Raw genomic sequence first — 21,183 nt, forward strand, 5'->3', positions numbered from 1 at the left:
GTTAAGAGCAAAAGCGTGCATGCTTCAAAACGGCCCACCTGTATTGATTAAGAGTGGATGAGCTTTTCACAGATCTTCTCTCACCTCTATAAGGACTGTCCACTATTCATAGACTGATATTTATGACACACTCTTAAAATGAATCCTTCCGAAATGGGGTTTTTGCAGAGGTGCCAAAGAAGAAACGTTTCTAAATAGAACCATTTATTCATTTGTGTGAAGAACATTTTTAAAAATCTAAAGAACCTTTTCCCACTCTTGTGCAGTGGGAGGATTCCATGTTAATGGGAACATCAATGTCATAAAGAACATTTATTTTTAGGTGTAGGAATATTAGAAGATATTTTCACAGGAAAAATCATTGTTGTCAGTGCAAGTCTATTTTTGAGAGAGAAAACATTTCTACAAACTAGTTTCTTGTCATATCCCTGAAAAAAAAAAAAAAATCCCTGATGTACAGTATCAGATGTTGATACCTTGCCAGTTTAAGAAGAAAAAAAGTTTTTTTTTTCAAAGAAAGAGTAATTCATTAAAAACACATTACATGTTATTAAAACCGGAGATAGCACAACATTGGCTCTGTATAAGAGCATGTTAAACAGCTGGCAATAACAGAGCTAGATGAAAGACGTATTAGAAGTAAGTGTATCAGCTGTGCGCTCAGAACCCATTTTACAGCAATTACTGGGGATATTTTGTGTTTACACGTCTAGAAAGAGACCGAAAGAAAACTCATCTCTAGCTGCCCTAAAACCCCTTGTAAAGCAATGAAACGATAAAATGACTGCGTTGAATGTGACATTGGTCACAAGATGATTGGATAGTTTGGACGGAGCTTCTTCAGTTACAAAGCTTTGAATTCACTGAATTGTGAAATAGCATTGCGCCAAGTATAAATATACACCCTGACTTCGAATTTACTGGAGGGATTGGAGAGCTTTTCAAGTCCTCGCTGCCTCTTTTCATGGTTTTGTGTACAAAAGCGTTGTAAGCCACGGGCCTGAGTCGCTTCTCTGATGTTTGTTGATGTCGGACTGCAGGAATGGGGAATCTGTGCTAATCCTGTCATTCTTGCAAAGAGTTTACTAAATTTTGAATTTACACATTTAATACCTTTTTAAAATGGTCTTTGAACATTTTTAGCCCCTCGCTCTTTCCGCATCGCAGGAAAAAAGCAACACACTTTTCATGAGAGGATGCTTTATGGAGCATAAATTTAATATCTCCTCCACTTAAGAGGACTGTCCCATAATCCCCCTGCTATAAATGTTGACTTGTGCTATTTAAATGTACAATTTATCCTGTGTATTATGCCTGCAGGAGGCCATGGTTACAGTTGTTGAGTGTTTTCTTTCAGTCCATGTAGGTGTAGCACAGTTGAGAGCAAATCAGGAAGGCACTGCACACCATTCTGTGAAGAACAGATGATAGAATAATCCGTAAGGGGTCAGAATATGATGATATGAAGAATAGCTTGGCTGCAAAAAGAAAAAAAAGAAAGAAAAGAAAAGAAAATGCAGCTACTAAATGTTCTTGACTGATATCTTCAGAGCAGAGACAGTCATGATAATGGACCTGATGCCAACCCTGTAGTTCCTCTTCTGTTCATATAAAAACACCTCACACCTCACACACATCTATTTCAAAATCTCTTCATAAAATGGGTGTGATTTATGTGTTTAAAGTTTCAAGAGAGCATATGCATACTTTAGGCTACTAGGCACAAATAAAATACCACTGATGCATTAGGAAATTTTGCTTGAAAAAAAAATCTTTCCCTCGATATGACAAGATATAGCAAAATGGCACATGATCAAAGTTTGTAATGTGCAAAGATCCGTTAAAACAATAACTGAACTCATTTTAACAGCTGATAGAGATTACAAAAATCTTTTAAATGAGTACTTTGGCCTCTTGCACAAATATTTTACAATAGATAGGCTATGTAAAGAAAAAGAATATTTCAATACCATTTCCTTTTTAAATATTAAAAAAGTTGTATGCTTTTTCGGAGATTTTCATTTGCCGTTCCGTTCAAACCAGAAATAATAGCCTATAATAAATAGCTATACCAGCACTAAATATTCGGCCTCCTGTGCTGAAGTGTGAGATCTTTGCTCATCTCCTGAGTCAGCTTGCTGTCCCTCGCTCTGTGTAACACAGTCTGGTTAATCCCGTTCAGAAGCGTTGAGTTTGACGCGGAGCCGAACGCGCCGTAGTTCGTGAATCCCGCGTAGAACGGAGACGTGTAGTAGAAACGTGTGGGGGGGAAGGGGCACTGCGCGGGGGACCCGGCGGGCGACGACGCGTCGGCTCTCTTATCCGAGGTAGCGATTTCAGCGAGAGACCACAGTTTGGGTTTAGGGGTCGGGTTTGCAGAATGAATGACAGATGTGGCGTTGCAGTTTTCACCGAGGGCCGTCTTGTTGGTTTCACTCAGCTCGTTTTGGGGAGAGGAGGTCGTGGGCACCGGAGACTCAGAGACTGTCCGATTCTCCTCTTCCTCACAGTCGATGATGACGCTCTCCGCCGCGTCGTCGCGATCTCCCGCGCGCTCGTCGCCAACTGCGATGGAATGACAAAGGCGCGTGCGTTAATATTATAAATAACACAACACAACAACAGATGCTCTTTTTTTCCCCCGAATCAATCGAGTTATTAAAAATAGGCTACAATAAAAAGTATGTTTTAAATATTTTTGTGAGACTTTAAAAGGGAGGTAAAGATGTATGTGAAGGCAAAAAACAAACAAACAAAAACACATAGGCCTAGAACTTGTCAGAAAAAAAAGTGTAATTAAAAGCCTGCAAATCTATTTTTTAATTTGTTTTGTATCAAAATATTGTGTTATTGTAGCCTATTTGTTATAGACTACTAGGCATATAGATATTCAATATGATTTGTTTCTAAACGTTCGTCCGCCAAATGAAGACAATGTGGTTTAATCATACAGAGATTATTCTGTCATCGCGTGACAAGAAAAAGAAAGAAAGAAGAAGAAATAAAACAGGAAATTGTAGGCCTATTTTACAGAGAACCCCTGTAGACCCTCGTGACTGTTTTGTCAAGGTCATTATTTATTGATTTTTTAAAAAAAATAGATATTTCATTTTTTCTTGTAAAGGCACTAAATATTAAAACGTATTATTCATGACCCACAAGTTCCAGAAGTTTATTATTATAATTATTGAAAATAATGATTAAGTTGCACTCATGTGTATTCATGCAATAATTGTATTTCCTTTTTTACTTGATGGTTAAACCACAAAAAATGTTTTACCTTGTCATCTCATACAACCTTATTTGTCACTGGCATATGTTCAAAAATAATTACGAAATATAATAACAATACAACCACGCGCACATAATAATGGGGGGAAATGAACACCTGAATCTTTGGTCGTCCGTGTTGTTTCGGCTGTTTTGAGCGGCTCATCGTCGTCATCGTTTTTCTCTAAATCAATACTATCCTCCTCGTCTTCATCCTCACTCCTGTTCCGTGGCGTCCACGTCATCTTGTTCTCCTTCTTCAGTCTCCTCCGGGCGTTGGCGAACCAGGTGGACACCTGAGTGAGGGTCATTTTAGTGATGATGGCCAGCATGATCTTTTCGCCCTTGGTGGGATAAGGGTTTTTCCTGTGTTCGCTGAGCCAGGCCTTCAGGGTGGCGGTGGCGTCGCGCGTCGCGTTCTTCCGGTACGCGGGATCTCCGAACGGGTACGCGCCCAGGGGACCGGCGTACGGGTGATAGCCGATGGAGCCCGGCATGCCAGGAGAAGACTCGTATGGGGAGCCCTGGGCGAGGAATTCATAAAGATTACAATCGTGGAGGAAAGCATATCTATCTGTTTTTCATGATGATCTGTTTGTTTAGACTTTTCTTGTTAGGCTACTGTTAAAATGTGACATGCAGGGTGATAAAAATGAACTTAATCACACTGAAAAGATTAGATTCACACAACGATCTAATGATGAAGCATGTTAATATGAAAGCTCCCAACGGGAAAAAAAAAAAAAAAAAATGCCAGTAAGCAAAACTAAATGAAAACAATTAATATTCCGAGGGATAGAATGTAAATTCAGCAATTAATGCACACTATTCGTTAACTATATTTTGAAGGGTTTTGTTTACTGCGTTCCCAATGAAAGTTTAAAGTGCAAAAACAAATGTAAGCTAATTAATTTACTGTGATAAAGGGTAAAAAAATAATAATTTTGGCGTCGTCAAAAAAAAAACACTTTATAGACAGCTACATGTATAAGTGCAATAGCCTACATGAAAAAAAAAGGTGAAATCGACCTGCTAATAGTTTTAATTAGCCTATAATAAAAAGTTTGAACTGTAGGCACTGGAATGCATAATCATAAAACAAATAAAAATAAACACTGATGAACTCCTGACTGCTGAAATATAGTCAAACATGGTCTTTATTGAAGTAAACTCACCCCGTATGAAGTGAAGGGGGCGGTGGACTCGGGACTGTACTGGAGGGAGTTGAAGAGTGCAGTGTTTGTGAAGGATGAGGACGCGTACGGGGCGAAAGCAGATCCGCTAGAGGACCGTCCCAGATCATCAGCCCGCGCTCCCGGGACCGCGCTGGGGCCGTACGGGGGACACGAGTACAGGGACAGCGAAGACTGGTACAAGTATCCCTGTGGAAACGCCATGACCAGATCACTGCCACAGTCTCCTCACGAGCCCGAGAGCCAGGACACTCATCCTATGAGCCATCGAAGGGGAAACAAATCAGAGATGCAAAGCTGATCGACTCCTGGTATCAAGAACTTGAACGAGCAGTGAGAAGTGTCTTCGGTTAACGGTGGAAGAGTCTCGAGGTCCGCGCGCTTCCTCAAGGAGAGGGAAAGAAAAGCTCAAGCTGAGTTTTCCTCTCTCTCTCTCTCTCTCTCTCTCTCTCTCTCTCTCTCTCTCTCTCTCTCTCTCGTTCACACACGCGTTCTTGCGTTTCTGTTTTAAATGCCCAATGCCTCAAGCGCAAGTTACGCATCTTTTTTCACATAAGTGCAGTTCACACAGGACACATTCTTGAAGCCGTTTTTTTTATTATTTTTTTAACATCTATAAAGTAAACTTTCTATTTTTTTAGCACATGCCATAACAGGATAAAATTCACCTTGTAAAAATAGGTTTCGGGACACATGCGTATAGGGCGCACTGGGGCTAAAGATGCACCGGGGTAAAAGGCTCCTTGATTTGATTTTCCCTCTAAACCACTAGATGGCACACAAACTTTCCCAAACTCCCGCTTTTCAAGATTCTGATTCTGCGCTAATTTGATCTAATATTTTATGTTTCTGAAAATGTTGTAGATAACTAGCAAATTAAAATCGCTAAAATTGACTATATTTTGAGATAAATGTCTTGTTAATGATTTTAAGTTTTGTTCAAGCTAATTAAAGCATTTTTTTTTTTTTTTTTTATAACGGAACAATCCTAAAGGTATTTTGGGGTAAAAGACGCCCCTGCTGTTGGGACAGACTGTTGCTGTCATGACATGACATGGTTAGATTCAGATTCAGATGGTAAATATCATGTATTAGGCCTATATAAATAAGTTGGGTGTCCACCTTAGAGATAATCATTAGCCTAGGCTATAATGAAACCATCATATTTAAAAATATGATATTAATCATATGATATGATGTAATGTTACTACTGTAAATCTAAATTAAATTATTATGGGATCTCAAAATAAACAGAAAATAGTGCAAACTTTGCTAAAGTGATTGTTTTGAACAAGTAGGCAATTAACTTACACATTATTAAAAACATATTATTTTAGCTATAATTATTATATTATATAAGTATTTGTATCAATTGGCTACTGTGTGTCTTTTGGCCCATGCATGCTGGTTTCACCCTGTGTGTCTGTGGAGTAAACGGCCCACCTTACAATCTCATATATGTATAAGATTTTTAAACAAAATAAACCACTTTTATGATTTATTTTCACACAAAATCTGTTGCTCAATAAATGTTCAATACAAACATATAATTATATATTTTGTTCTGCAATCAGGTGAGCCTTTAGCCCAGTTGTACCCTGCTGGTCCATTTTTCTGCGCCAACTGGTTTTGAAATCACTATATGTGAATGGTTCAGATTAATAATAATAATAATAATAATAATAATAATAATAATAGGCTAAAAAAAGAAATAAAAGAACGGCCTCAAAGCTGTTCTGATCCATTTCCGTGCGTTCCGTCGAACTGTTCTTGGACGCTATAACTTTTCCCGTGTGAACGCACCTAGAGCATGCTATTATAGCGGTTTATTTTCCATAACATAGCCTAGGTATAGCTAATTGCTATCGTTTATATATATATATATATATATATATATATATATATATATATATATATATATATATATATATATATAGGCTATAGTCTATATATATATATATATATATATATATATATATATATAAAAATAATAAAAAAAATTGTAATCGAGGTAGGCGCTGTCGTCATCGTACCCTAATCTCAACAGTAACCATAACCAATAATATAGGCTACGTATAGGCCCTATACGGTGGGACACAGAACACCGGCAATGAGAAAAAATAGAAATCATTCCAGTATGCAAACTCAACTAGCTAACTTACGCTTTGTAAGTCATGTTCTGGAGTGCGCATCGAATGTTACGTGTTTACACTGTCTGGAAGCGACGCAATTGAGGCGCCGCCGCCTAACCATAGGCGGAGTTTGACATTCGAGCCAGGGGGGGCAAAAAAAATAAAAAATAAAAAAAACATTGTAACAGCTGGGCCTGCATGGCCTATCAATTGGGGAACTCAGCACTAGCACATATGGACAAAACAAACATGCTAAATAAACATAAATTGTTAACCCAATAAAAAAAACAGTAGGCTACAACAATACAATCATATTTGTAAACAGGTAGAACTTTGCATAAACAGCCACTTGACTTCGCATCGCATCTTCGTTCGGACACAGTTAGGAAGATTTTTAAAGTTTTTCTTTCCTTTTTTCAAAACACATTGTTGGAAGCTTGTTTCTGCCACTGAATAATAAATAAATAATAGCGACTTTTTATCTCGAAATTCTGACTATTTTTCTCACAATTGCAGTCAGAATTGTGAGAAATAAAGTGGCAATTCAGAGAAATAAAGTAGCAATTGTGAGATATAAAGGCGCAATTGCGGGATATAAAGTCGCAATTCTGAGAAATTAAGTCGCAATTGCGTGTTATAAAGTCAGAATTGTAAACTATTCTGAGGTAAAAAAAAAAAAAAAAAAAGTCCGTCTTTTTTTCCCCTTAGAATTGGACTTTATATCTCACAATTGTGAGAAACGATGTCAGAATTGCGAGATATAAACTCGCAATTGCGTGTTATAAAGTCAGAATTGCGTGATATAAAGTTGCAATTGCGAGAAAAAAAGTCCGAATTCTGACTTTATATCACGCAATTCTGACGGAATTGTGGCGGAAATACATTGTGGCAATGAGAGTGATTAAAAAACAAGATATATTTCGCATTTTGTTGTACTTCATAAAACATTTAAAACATTTTGAGACACGGGAAAAATGAACAGTCACTCAACACTCAATACTCTCCACTTTTGAAACATATTGAACAGCATATTGAAAGCAGTGTGTTGAGTTTCTCCAGCTTAAGCAGTTATTTGGAAGAGAAATAAAACTTACAGTTTTGGTGTAACGAGTCCGAGATAACTACAACGCTATTAAATGCTAGCTTTTTTTACTAAAGCAGTATATGAAATCAGATGTATTACCTACCACCATTTAGTTGTTTTGTGTTATTTAAAATATTTATAATATCTTTTTTTAAACAATGCAATTATTATTTATTTTTTTGTTGAGAAAATGCAATTACGTTTCAGCCAACAGGGGGGGCAATGCTCCCCCTGCCCCCCTGCAAACTCCGCGCATGCGCCTAACAACAGTAGGCCTACCGCTAATAAACATGTCTTTCCTGGAGTTAGTTCTGCACCCTTTCGAAAGCGCTCACACTTCTAGTTATATTCGCTGCCCCCCTGCAGTGCCGCTGTGTTGTTATGAACGAAGCGTCGCGCGTTCGGTGTGTCGCGTCGCGTTGAGTTCAGTAGAGGACGCAGGTGAGGTAATCCTCTGAGCGCGAGATCCTCTGACATCATGCGCTCAGGACTCCCTGCACTATTAACATGACTTCCACGAACCCGACTGAGGCAGACCGGGAATGTTACGACCTCTCGACCGAAGATGGAGGAACACCTGATTCTCACACTACACACGAGCGAGCGGAGACAGCCTGCTGGAACAGGTAAAGAGCACCTGAAACCGCTCCTTACAGTGGTGGTCGGCCAGGGTGTTATTATAGACATCTTCTCTTATCTAGACACCTCTCAACACAACATAAAGGTATCGCTTGAATTCATTGAACAATGTAAACATGCAGAGAGGTGACTAATCTCATTTGCGAGCTCTATTAATAGACTCAAGCGCTTAATGCAGCACTGAACACTGTCTGAAGTGTAGCCTGTAGCGGTTTCATTAAAGTATAATTCATGCATAAGGCCTTTATAATGCATTATAGTTCCATGAATAATTGTAACCACAAATTCTTAACTATTTATGGTTACAATAATGCATTATAACACTTGACATAACACTTGAAACTGGGTGTTGATGCATTATACTCTTTTATATAACTATGGGTAAGTATTATAATGCATAATGGTTACAATTATTCATGAGAACATACAACTGATTATAGTGTGTATATGAATGCATTCTTACTTACAGACACACACACACACACACACACACACACACACACACACACACACACACACACACACACAAGAGAGAGAGAGAGCATTGCCATAATCATTTAAATGCCTGATAAAGTAAGACTGGAATAGCTGTAGATCAGTTAACCTGCATACTTTCCTAAATACTTTCTCTGTTGGAACATTTAAACATTTTATTATCTCCAAATGTGTCTATTTTACACTGACACTCAGCAGTTTTAATCTTTTATTTTATTTTTTATATACATTTTTATCTAGATGCCAGTTCCATGGACCAACAAAGACCTGCTTTTGCAGTCGAGGAAAAGGTAAGCTCAACAGACACAATAATTGACAAGATAGTCTAAAAAAAATGTTAAATATAGTGTGCAATGTGCAATTATATGCACATTTACACTATATATAGCATAACACAATACACTCCTCTTTCCAACACCACAACCTCTGGCTTGAGTTTGTTTTGCAGCCCCAAACCATTCGACGGCTGACGAACCTCTAAAATTTTACGCTTATCATTCATTTGAAACATCTCTCCCCGAAAAGTGTTATATATGATTTAGAGCCCTGCATTTCAGCCCGAGCCCGACGGGCCCCGACTTTTTTACGCCCCTAGGGCCGGGCTTCGGGCCAATTTTCACGTCATAGTTAAAATGCGGGCCGGGCCTCGGGCCTTTTTTGGGTTATCCTGCTTTTTATATTTTTAGACATTAATTTTAAAAAATATGAGAAGTTGACGTTGACGATAGAAAAACAAACATAGAAAGAAATTTCGTAACCTCATAACTTATGGCGTTATTTTCCTGTCAAATGTCGAGAGCGCATTATTGTGAAAGTAGGCTACATTAATATAATGCGCGAGCGCGAATCTCTCTGCTCGCACATGGAATATAATGTGCCGAGCGCGAATCTCTCTGCTCGCACACGGAATATAATGTGCCGAGCGCGAATCTCTCTGCTCGCACACGGAATATAATGTGCCGAGCGCGAATCTCTCTGCTCGCGCGCGGGAACTGGACGTGCCCTGCACTTAAAACGTGTTTTAAATACTGGCCATTATAGCCATCAGCTAATCTTATAGTTACACTGACATAAGACTGACATGACAGTCTGTCTCACGCACACAGAAGGTTTCCCATCAGCGCGACTCACGATTCACCTCATGTGCAAATAATGGAGAATATTAAGAGAAAAATCGCGTGCGTGAGAAAATTTTGTGATAGAAGAAAGGAGGATTGGGTTAAAACCTTCCACTGTGGATGCTTAGCTATTCTTTTTCTCCACGATGCTCTGTTAGAGACTGTTCTAACTTTTCGTTTGATTGGACTATTTTCGTTTAACTGTTGGAAACCTCTGATGTTTTTCGTTTGATTGGACTTTGTTTTCGTTTAACTGTTGGAAACCACTGGAAAAAAAGAATGGCCATGTTCTGTGGTGCATTTTTGAGGTAAGATAATCTGCAAGTTTGTTTTTAATTTATTTAATTTAATTTGTTTATAGGCTATTGCTCATTTCGTTTGCAAGCGCTGTTGCGAGCAGCCTGAGCCTGCCTCAGTATTAAAAAAAAAAAATACTCACTGTGGTTTAATAAATAAATATTTATTAAACTAACTGTCTGTGTGATATGCTTGAAGTTTTTTATATCTATTGATTATTGTAGACAAGTAAGTATTATAGCGTTGATTTGAGAGGCTCAATTGATCAAACATTTTTTTCTTGCTGTCGGCTCGGTTTGCTTGGTCGTCATTTAAAAATAAAAATGCTCCAAACATTTGTCTAAATTAACCTAATAAAGAAATGAAAAGAAACATGAATTTACATAACTAACAAAGAAACATAACTAACAAAACTGAGCTAATTTAATGGCTGCAAAAAGTGCAAATAGGGCAGGCTGCCGCTGTGTAATGAAAAAAAAAAAAAAAAAAAAAACGGGCTCGGGTCGGACTCGGGCTGATAATTCTGATGAGCTGTCGGACACGGGTCGGGCTAGGGCCTGAGCGTCTCGGGCCAGGGCCGGGCTCGGGCCTAAATTTGAGGCCCGTGCAGGGCTCTAATATGATTTACCTGCAGAGATCCACGGCTTTCTGAACTTTAAAAACAACGATTTCCTGAAAGTAAATGGACAACTTACATGAAATGAAACAAAAAGGCCAAGAAAGGTAAAAAATATGACATCCAAATGAATTGAATTAGTTAAAAGTGCAAAATATGATTTAATATGATTCAAACGTACTATATATCGGGTTAGACCAACACAAGTATAATGGATCAGATCAGTAGAAATAGCTGTGCATTTTCACTTTTTACACTGTATAATCGTTTGTTTCGGAAGATGATACTTTTATTCAGAAGGAGTCAATAACTCCAGTGGCTATAAATGAACATTGATTGAGGATTATGGTGCATGAATAATGCTCTCTTTCCACAAACATTATCAGATTTGATGCATCACAGTCAGTTTTATGGTGACATGACTTCATTAAGCAGTTGCTTTGCTCATAAAGATGGATACAGTCTGTTGAATGTTATCTTATATTCTTTTCATGGCTGTGGATACAGTGTTATCTACACTAAATAAAAATAAGTTTGTCCTAACAATGTAAGGTTGAGTAAAAAAAAAAACTAAAGTGTTAAAAAGTCAACCTGTCCCTGTAGCCGTGTGAGTCACAGTGCCAGTTTTAGACAAACTTTGCTCAAGCCGTGTTATAAATATCTGTGTTCACCAATTGCTTGTTAATGCTGAATTCCTTTTCCCATTCTTCAGGGAATTCCTCAGCTTACCTGAGCTTTAATACTGGCAAAGATTAGCCCTGTCCTGCTTGTTTCTGTATGCCCTGGACGTTGATCCTGTAAGGTAGTTGTTGTTTGGGGACTCGTGTCATGTCCGCTGCTTGCTGAACGAACCCTTGTTCCACACTGTGCTTGAGCCCAGGTGGACTCTGTGGCTTTGAGCTTCGTAGTGTTCAGGCGCTGTTGTGGAGATCACGTATCTGTAGATGGAAATGAACACTGGATTAACTGAAGTGTCCACAGCAGCTGCAGACTGGACATTGTGACACATTTCTTTCAGAGCCTTGTCATCACGGAATAACAACGGGTCTAATTTCTCTGTTTATTGCTCGCTGCTTTAATAAGCTTTACAGGACTTTAAGAACGTTTTTTAAGTACTCTTTGGCTAAAATATGTTTTTTTTTTTTGCTTATTCAAGAAATGTTCCTGAGTTAGAAGTTAAGCTCGTCTGTGACCAGTGTTGGGGAAAGTTCATTTTAAAAGTAATGTGTTACAATATTGTTTTTCTCCCTAAAAAAGTAACTAATTCCATTACTTAGTTACTTTTTATGGATAGTAATGCGTTACGTTACATTTGCGTTACTTTTTCAGGAGAAGAAAGATCAACACATTACTTCAGCAAAAAAAAAAAAGAAAAATAAACAAATGTGATGCTTATCTAAGTCATTTTTGCTGATTGGCATGGTTGAATTGGATCATCGAAGGTCAGCATCAAAGACATTGGTTAATAAAGTGAGATTAAAAGCATAAAGTATATTTGTGTCAATTAATATATTTAATTGTTAATGGTTTGCGTAATATTCTGAGGTTGCATCTCACTGTTTTTATTAATTTTGAGGAATACTGAATCTGTTTTGTGCCAGTGAGATGAGTAAATGCATGTTCACATTTGGGTTCAACAGCTTGCTCCAGCGCGAACCAGTGAAAAGACACGCGGTGAAAAATTAGCGCTGTAAAGGCGTGGACAGGATTATTTTTGCAGCTGATCTTATTGCATATGCATTTGTTGGAGTTTCCCTTTCTGACGCAACATTTATGAGAGGAGAATGTTTAAATGAATCATGAATGCAAGGTGATTTACTAAGGTTTGCTCTAGTCAATTTACTGATATTTGCGCCATTATTTAACGTCCCCAAAAATAGCATGTTAAACCAGATGCTAATTTACGCCTCGTGCTCTATGTTGGTCATTATGGAAATGATCCGTTGTGAGTTGATCACACGCAGAACTTTCCACTTTTATGGAATTGCTTTTATGGAATTGCTCTGACGCTAATTTGCCCTGTTTAGTAAATCTGGCCTTAGAACTACAGTAAGCATCATGTTTACTCACAGCGCACACTTCTGCACTCGGGGACTGGAGAGCTGTCAGGCGATTCATGGGAAAACAAAGTAACGTTACTTATTTGAAAAGGTAACTCAGATATTATGTTGTAAATTTAAAAGTGATGCTCCCCTCTACTAGATACTCAAAATAAAGTAATCTGATTACACAACTCACATTACTTGTAAAGCGTTACGTTACCCCAACACTGTCTGTGATGTCCAGTACTACAGAAAATATTTTAGTTTGGTCAATTTAATTGAGATATTCTGGAGTGTTTAAAAGCAGAAATGGGCAGCTTATATGTTTGTTAAAGTGCTTATATTATTATTAATATTATATTAATTCTATTCTAGGCAGATGAATATCTAGTCAGGTGTTACCTGTGTAATTCACATGGGCCCCATTCTTCTTCTTTTGCGCATCAAAAGTTAAGGTCCCTTTACCCTGAGTCCGAAATACTCGTCCGAAATTTCGCATGTTAAAAAATAAATACGACCTCATGTTGTGTCAATCACGTTTACACACTGCCTCCGAAACTTTCGGCCGTTCAAATTTGTTTTTTGCATCCGTAGCAAGCATTTGACAATTCAGAGCCACCGAATGACAAAGAAAACACATATACGAAATTTTCGGACAGTTTAGACTTTGCATGGTCATGACAGGAGTTGAACTTTAATGTACTGTAACTTTAGACAGACAAGGTTGGCTAGCAATTTTATCACATCATTCTCATGTCAACATGAATAAGTCATGTGGTTATCCTGTGGTCGCACAAAGCAATGTTTGGTCTACATTTCATTCACATATCCTGTTATGCCAACACTGAATCTTCAGATTAATGAGATTCCTGTCAAATTTAACAGTAGAATTACTTCATTGCACAAGTATTCAGAAACATCAAATGCTTTACATTTTCTTCAGTCCAAGACGAATCAGTCATTGTCCAGACAGGGCCAAAGTACAAGCGGCCACATGCACACAGCATTACTTAATTAATTGCAAAAGGCTTGGATTACACATCCGACCATTATGTATTGGAAAACAATTCCTAGCCAGTTACCAATCCGTGTGTAATGAATACCCATTGGACCTGACTGTTTAAACCAACTTGAATGGGGGGACATTTTACTGAGACATTCTTGTCTAATGAAAGACATGACATGCCAGTGGAAATGGAGGCAAGAACAGCTGTGACATGTGGAAAGCATGCTGGGATATTTTAATGTGACGTCTCATTGAAGGAAGCTCTTCACTTGTCTGGTTGATTTCCAGTTTTTGGGTTCTGGTATGTGGGAAAAATCTAAAACATTTTGTATGAGGGTTTTGTTTCAGAACGAAATGAATGTGCAAATAAAGATTGAACTAATTTTTTACAAAAAAAAAGTAAATGGTTACAAGCCTCAACACGAAGTGTAGCACTGTAATGGCCACCCCTGAGGTCTTAATGAACATGACCGCTGCTATAAATGACACAAAGTCCTCTGGGATTTCTCTTTCCAAATGAAGTGTAGTGGAGGTTGAGTGTGGACTGAAGTCTGACAGATGAACTGTGGTTAATGGCCACTTCCAGAGAGGTCTCATCTCCACTGGGCCGTGCACACGCATCAGCAGGTGACTAAAACAGCCACTGCACTTGTCAAACTGTCACATTACTGGCTAATGAAGAGTAATCATGCCGGCGTTGAGTGAAATGTTATTCCTCAGCTAAAGGGTATTTGTGCTTGTCAACCCGTTTTAGATTAGCACAAAAAACGGCACATGATGCTATTATGGTGACGATAAGAGGAAGTTAGTGCGGTAATGTTTGTTTAATGATGGTTTGGTGTGACTTGAGCAATAAATATGCCAGAATGGGTAACAGGGTTGCAGATTTCGATTGAATTAAGCTACAGTATCACTCAGTTGAGGCTACCAAATGTTGGTTTGTACTGATAAACATATATTTCCTATGTACTGGATGTCATGATTTTATGGAATGTTGCATTTTTTTTATTCTTGGGGAGAAATCATGAGGGACATAAATATGTTTACTGTAATTTAGGATTTGCTCACACCAGGTTTGGTTTGATTAAAACACACTCTGGTGCGATTGCTCTGTTAGTGCGGTTCATTTGAATAAGTGTGAACTCTGCCATCCGAACCCTGGTGTGCACCAAACAAGCGGACACAGGGTGAGCTCACACTTGTTGTTCAGTTCGCTTGTTTCGTTTGGTTTGGACCAACAAAAAACAAAAAAAACATTTGGTCCTGGTATGCTTAGCCTTCACATTGACATTTTAACACCGAACCTAATGATGCCGAACCTAAAAGCATAGGGATATGATCACAACCTGATTGTTTTCATGACTGTAACACAATGACGTGTATGACACGTATTGCCTATTTTGAGATGAAACTTACTGAACATCCAAAACAGTGCTGTGTTCAGGGCTAAATGCGCTCGTTGTTTGTGCGTAGCTACATATGCTGGTGTCTTAACCAGCTGAGAACTTGTGAAGAGCTTATAAAATGTGTAAAGGAGTCAAAACAGAGGCAGGAATCCCTCGTCACACAAATGAAGATCTGCGAGGAGACGCGGTTCTGACGCCTGTACTGAACTGAGATGGGCAACATCACGACGGGATAAAAACAGGTTTGCTTGAGCATTCTGTCCTTTTTAGTGTCACATCTTGTGACATCATGTCCTGTTTTTGGTTTGTTTACATGTCTTTGGTCCGTGTCCTGGTCCGTCCAGGTATGGCAGCGTTTACACATATTCAGATGAACCGCACTAACAGAGCAATCGCACCAGGGTTCGTTTTAATGATGTAAAGTTCGGGAGGAACATGTTCAAATTACCTTTCCAATCAGCATGAGCGAAGGCCTATATACATAGCCGACTCACATATGTTCCTGGACAGTTTTCTGCATCCCTCCACCACCCCGTCTCCTCACTCTCGCCTGGTTTCTATCCCAGCCAGGTATACGGGGGGAGTACTCTGGGTTCGGGTCAAATACCGAGCTGTGAGCCTCTCCTCGGACAGCACGCCAAACACACTTACTCTTTACTCTATCTGAGTATTTGTATGTGTGAACACATCCACAGATGCACATTTTCAGGGGTCTCTGACTGTCCCCTTCCAAACGAACTCTGCTGCGGTTAGACTGAAATATGAACTTACACGGACCAAACACACGTAAACGAACGGGACAGGACATGATGTCACAAGATGCGACCCTAAAAAGGACAGAATGCTCGAGCAAACCTGTTTTTTCTCATCGTAGTCTCGATGTTGCCCATCACAGTTCAGTCCAGGCGTCAGAACCGCGTCTCCTCGCAGCAGATCTGTGTAACCGAGGAATTTTCTAAACTGGTCACCATCATATGTAGCTTCGCACATACAACAAGCTCATTTATCCCAGCACACAGCATTGTTTTGGATGTTCGGTAAGTTCCATTGCAAATTACACGTCATAAAATACTTTTTGGTATCTTTTGTTTGGTGTTAAAAATGTCAGTGTGAATGTTAAGTGAAAAAGGACTAAATGTCAAAATCTTCTTCTTTTTCTCTTGGTCCGGACCAAAATAACCAAGATAACCGAAATAAAAGTGTGAACACACTATATATAATATTGAATATTATAATTGTGGCTTTATTGCTTTCAAAAAGTCATGGAAGACATTGTACCTTGGAATGTGCAATTAACTGTTTTAAGGCAGGGCCCTATTTGTTAAGTGGACACATTAAAAATAACCAATCCAAAACCGACCTATCCAATAAAATGGCAAAACATGTATTAAAAAAACCAATAAAGGTCAACAGAGGATCGTAATTGTAGCGGTTGGTTGGTTATAATTAGTTGGTTAGTAATTAATAGGCACATTTTTCAGGTCATCTGATCAAACATTTTCTCCAGTTTGTGAGCAGCCCTTACTTGAACTGTAGGCCAGTGATTTGTAACATGGAATTAAACTTCATATTGACATTTAATTAAATGGCATATTATGTCAATAATTTGATTAACTTTTTGGAAGAACTGACAGATCTAAAAATGTACGTGTTCTTTTCTGTATTTTTAGGAGTCTGAGTTTTCGACGCATGAGTTCATTCCTTCATCTTCGCACACTTTAGGATCAGAGCAGCACATTTGTGAGTTAAAGCATGTCACCCGAGACGGACTAGAGCCAGACCTCGAGACCCCCGTTCCAGCACCAGCTCTGGCCTTCACGGATGAGTCCGCTGCCAGTCAAAGCCACAGTCACGGGCACGATCCTACTGAACAAGAAGCTGAACAGATCCTGAAGAACGAGGGGTTTGATCAGGAAGGACTAAAGCAAGATCATGAGAATCTCATGACACAGAGAAGATATGATCTAGAGGAAGGAACGCCAGCTGTGGTGGTGACCCAACCAGATGAGGTGAGTGGAGACCAGAACGTCCTACACATCTTGAACACCTCATCTTGTGTCCTTGGCCCTGTTTACACCTGGTATCAAGATGTGTTTTGGTTGATCGGATCACAAGTAGACGAGGGAGACTCATTCCCGTTGACACCTGTATTTTAATCTGTCTCTTTTGTCCACTTTCAACCACTTCTGTCCTGATTTCTACGAGGGGAGGGTGTATGGACGGGTAAATGTATGGTTTTTCAGAACTTTCGATCTAATGGACAAAATAAGCTCACACAATTTACATATGAACGCGACCAGAGACGTCAGGAAACATACAGAGAGCATCGGCTTTAGTTTCTGCTCTGACAAGACCAGCTGAACGCTGTGAGTGTGTGTTAGAAATCATGAATGATGAGAGAACATTGTGATTGGTACATTTTTCATCTTTAAACTAAACGTGGGTCTCCAGCCGACACAGTTTAAATCCCGTCTGACTTGAGTGCTTCCCATAATGTTCACGCGTTAGGTCAGTAGGTCACCTCTGACAGTGGTCCAAAGTGGACAAGCTCAAAACGTTTTAGACCCCGTTTATGCATTTGTAACATCGTCCACTTGTTATCCGATCGACCAAAAGGCGTCTTAATACCAGGTGTAAATAGGGATCGGTAACACTTTATTTTACAGTGTCCTTGTTACATATGTTACATGTACTTACCGTAGTAATAAGAGTAAATTATGCATAATTACATGCAATTAACCCTAAACCAAAACCTAACCCTACCCTAACCCTATAGTAAGTACATGTTGTTAATTATTATTACTCAGTACTTAAATATATAATTACACTGTAACAATGACATCTTGAAATAAAGTGTAACCCAGGGCTCTTGTCACAGTGCAATTAACCATTTAAGTACTGAGTAATATTAATTAACAGCATGTACTTATTATAGGGTTCGGGTTTGCTTTAGTTTGCATAATTTAAGTTATTACTGTGGTAACTACATGTAACTTGTAACAAGGTCACTGTAAAATAAAGTGTTACTGACTTTCCATGTTTCCTCTGTGCAACACACACGTAAATGTGTAGAAGAATGTTCAAACTGCTTTTTTAATACAATGAACTGAATAGGGACCACAACTGTCTAGCAAGATCAAGATTTTCTGGGAAAACAACTTCAATTTTAGCCTATTTCTCACACAAAAATGCTATATCATAAGTTTTAGAACACAATGCACACGTTGTAATGAATAAATGAATAAATAAAACCTTATTAAAATCACTGAGACCTCAATTTGCAATTATGAAGAGAAAATAGGTCATCACAAACATTATGCTTATAACCACACCAAAAATGTCCATTAACAACAAATTGAACAAATGACACCTGACTGTACTTAATAGATTACTTTATATTGTGTTTATTTCTGCGATTGGTATTTATATTTAGTGTGAATCTTCTGTGTTTTTCTCCCCAGTCTCTTTGTTCTGCTGTGTACAGCCGAGTCTCGCTCTCACATACAGTGTTTGTTCTTTGTGTAAATGTTATCTCTGATCATGCAGTGCTTTTTATCTCACAAATGAAACAGTTCTCATGATAAGGTCTACATTTCTTTCATTTTATGCATGCAAATTATTAATTTACTTCTTAGATGGGTGCTGGTTTTACAGCTGTGGTTGTACCAAGATTTCACTCAGACAACTGGAAGTTCATGGAAAGCTGTACTTACAAGCTTTGAACATTTTAAGAGAACAAGAAAATAAAATAAAAATAAAGGTTATTTCTTCGCCACTAACAAGACCAAACCAAAAATAATATTTATATCAGGCTTCTGAAACACTTTAGCTCTGCTCCCCGTCCTTCATTGATCAGGGAGCTAAAAGTCAAAATTAAATCAAATTCTGCTTAATTATTTTTCTTCTTTAATATCTAATGCTATTTTAGTAGCCCAATGGAAATAAGTATTAAAAAAAGTGTTTAGATTTCTTTCTTTTTTTGTAAAATAAACTGAATCTGATTTTAATGCACACTCAAGATCTTATTTTAAAGGGGTCATATAATGGTACATGCACTTTTACAAGTTGATTGTACTGAAATGTGTGTTGGCAGTGCCTGTACACAACCATCATAAAATGATAAAAATCCATCCAGTGTTTTTTTTTTAAATCTCCTTATATGTTTGACCCTCTCTGAAATCAAGCCGTTCGATTTTGTGACGTCACAAAATCGACGCCCCTCCCACTATTGTGATTGACAGCAGCGTTTCAACACAGACCCGCCCTCGCTCGTGAGCGAGCTGTCTGTCATCATAGTGCATTGATATGCTGGAGAAGAATGGCGTCGTCTAAGCGATTGTGGCGTTCTGTTCTTGGGTGTAATAAGGAACACAGCAGTCATTTTGATGTTTTGATGGAATATTCCCAAAGCACTGACGCGGGGATTCCCTCGGGATTCCCCACGATCAACGTCCATGCTGTCATGTTTGCGCGAATCATTTCACCAGACTGCTTTACAAACGAGGATCAGTATAAAACTGGTTTTGCTAAGAAGCTCCTCCTGAAAAAAGGATTGGTACCAACTATTTGTGTTCGTGTGTCACAGTGTCTGGTTTGTGTTTCCCCAGGTGTCCACTAGAGGTCCTTGTCCCGCACAGTGTCATTCTCTCATGCACTACATTTCCCATCATCCTGTTCTGCCTAATCATTGATCATTGCACACAGCTGTTTCCCGGTCACCTTGTTAGTATCTGTGTATATATACCCTGTCTGTTTCAGTCCATGTCACGGAGTCGTTGTTATTCGTCACTACACTTCTGGTCTGTGTTTCCTAGCCTGTTCTTGTTTTGTTCGTTTCTTGTTTATTTGTTATTGGACTGCTATTATGGATTTTGACCCCTGCATGGATGACTACGAATTGGATTGCCCTAACAATAAATATACTGCTAATGGATCTTACCGTTTCCCGTGTGTGTTCCGTGACAGAACGACTCCGTCACAACATAGATCCAGCGGTATGGATTTTCGTGGCTCTTCCCCAACCACGAGGACAGAGAGGAGGCAGCAGAGGGGGAATTCTCCAGTGGAAGAGGTCCCTCCCCGCATGAACATTTTTCAATGTCTGGCATTATGGGCCCGCCAGACTGAGGAGGCCATGGCGGTCAACAGCCCAGAGTTCACTTCGCCGCTGGTCCCGTCCAGCCCAGAGCCTGCACATCGCCATCAGAAACGGCGGAGGAGGAGGAAGACCTCCGGCCTCCCCAAAGACCCGGAGGCCGTGCCCGAGCAGCCCGCTGCCGTCCTGGAGGCCGTGCCCGAGCAGGCTGCTGTCATCCCGGAGGTCGTCCCTGTGCAAGCCGCTGTGGCACCGGAGGTTGTCCCCGTGCTGCCCGCTGTCGTCCCAGAGGTCGTCCTCGTGCAGCCCGCTGTCGTCCCGGAGATCGTCCCAGAGATCGTACCCGTGCAGCCTGCTGTTGTCCCAGAGGTTGTCCCCGTGCAGCCCGCTGTCATCCCAGAGATCGCCCCGGAGCTACCCACCATCAGTCCTGCAACGGCAAAGAGGGCTGTCTTCCTCTTTTATGCAGTAGCAGTACTGCATGCTTGGAGGAGACACAGCAGGTCTGCCGATCCTGAGACTGTTCAGGTCCTGTCTGCCAATCCAGAGACTGTTCAGACCGTTCAGGTCCCGTCTGCCGATCCAGAGACCGTTCAGGTCCCGTCTGCCGATCCAGAGACTGTTCAGGTCACGTCTGTCGATCCAGAGACTGTTCTAGTCACGTCTGCTGATCCAGAGACCGTTCAGGTCCCATCTGCCGATCCAGAGACCGTTCAGGTCCCGTCTGCCGATCCAGAGACTGTTCAGGTCACGTCTGTCGATCTAGAGACTGTTCTTGTCACGTCTGCCG

At 39.6% G+C, this 21,183-nt stretch overlaps 2 protein-coding genes across 4 annotated transcripts in view; one reads left to right on the forward strand and one right to left on the reverse strand.

Annotated features, from left to right (window-relative positions):
* Nucleotides 1–202: 202 nt before the first annotated feature.
* On the reverse strand, nt 203–4,836 carry irx5b (iroquois homeobox 5b). Its single transcript, XM_084095813.1, has 3 exons — nt 4,446–4,836; nt 3,389–3,794; nt 203–2,565 (listed from the first exon to the last, which is right to left on the reverse strand). Exons 1-3 carry the CDS (start codon nt 4,665–4,667, stop codon nt 2,078–2,080), a joined length of 1,116 nt encoding a protein of 371 aa, XP_083951939.1. The 5' UTR covers nt 4,668–4,836; the 3' UTR covers nt 203–2,077.
* Nucleotides 4,837–7,929: 3,093 nt separating this feature from the next.
* LOC311070650 (uncharacterized protein) overlaps nt 7,930–21,183 on the forward strand; it is a 101,691-nt gene continuing 88,437 nt past the window's right edge. For all 3 annotated transcript variants that reach the window (XM_084094652.1, XM_084094653.1, XM_084094654.1), the window contains exons 1-3: nt 7,930–8,305; nt 9,054–9,103; nt 16,969–17,307. In XM_084094652.1, the coding sequence (XP_083950778.1) occupies nt 8,245–8,305; nt 9,054–9,103; nt 16,969–17,307 (450 nt within the window). In that variant the 5' untranslated portion in view covers nt 7,930–8,244. The remainder of the gene's footprint in view (nt 8,306–9,053; nt 9,104–16,968; nt 17,308–21,183) is intronic.

The sequence above is a fragment of the Abramis brama genome (assembly GCF_963993115.1).
Source record: "Abramis brama genome assembly, chromosome: 20".
In the NCBI taxonomy this organism is placed as follows: domain Eukaryota; kingdom Metazoa; phylum Chordata; class Actinopteri; order Cypriniformes; family Leuciscidae; genus Abramis; species Abramis brama.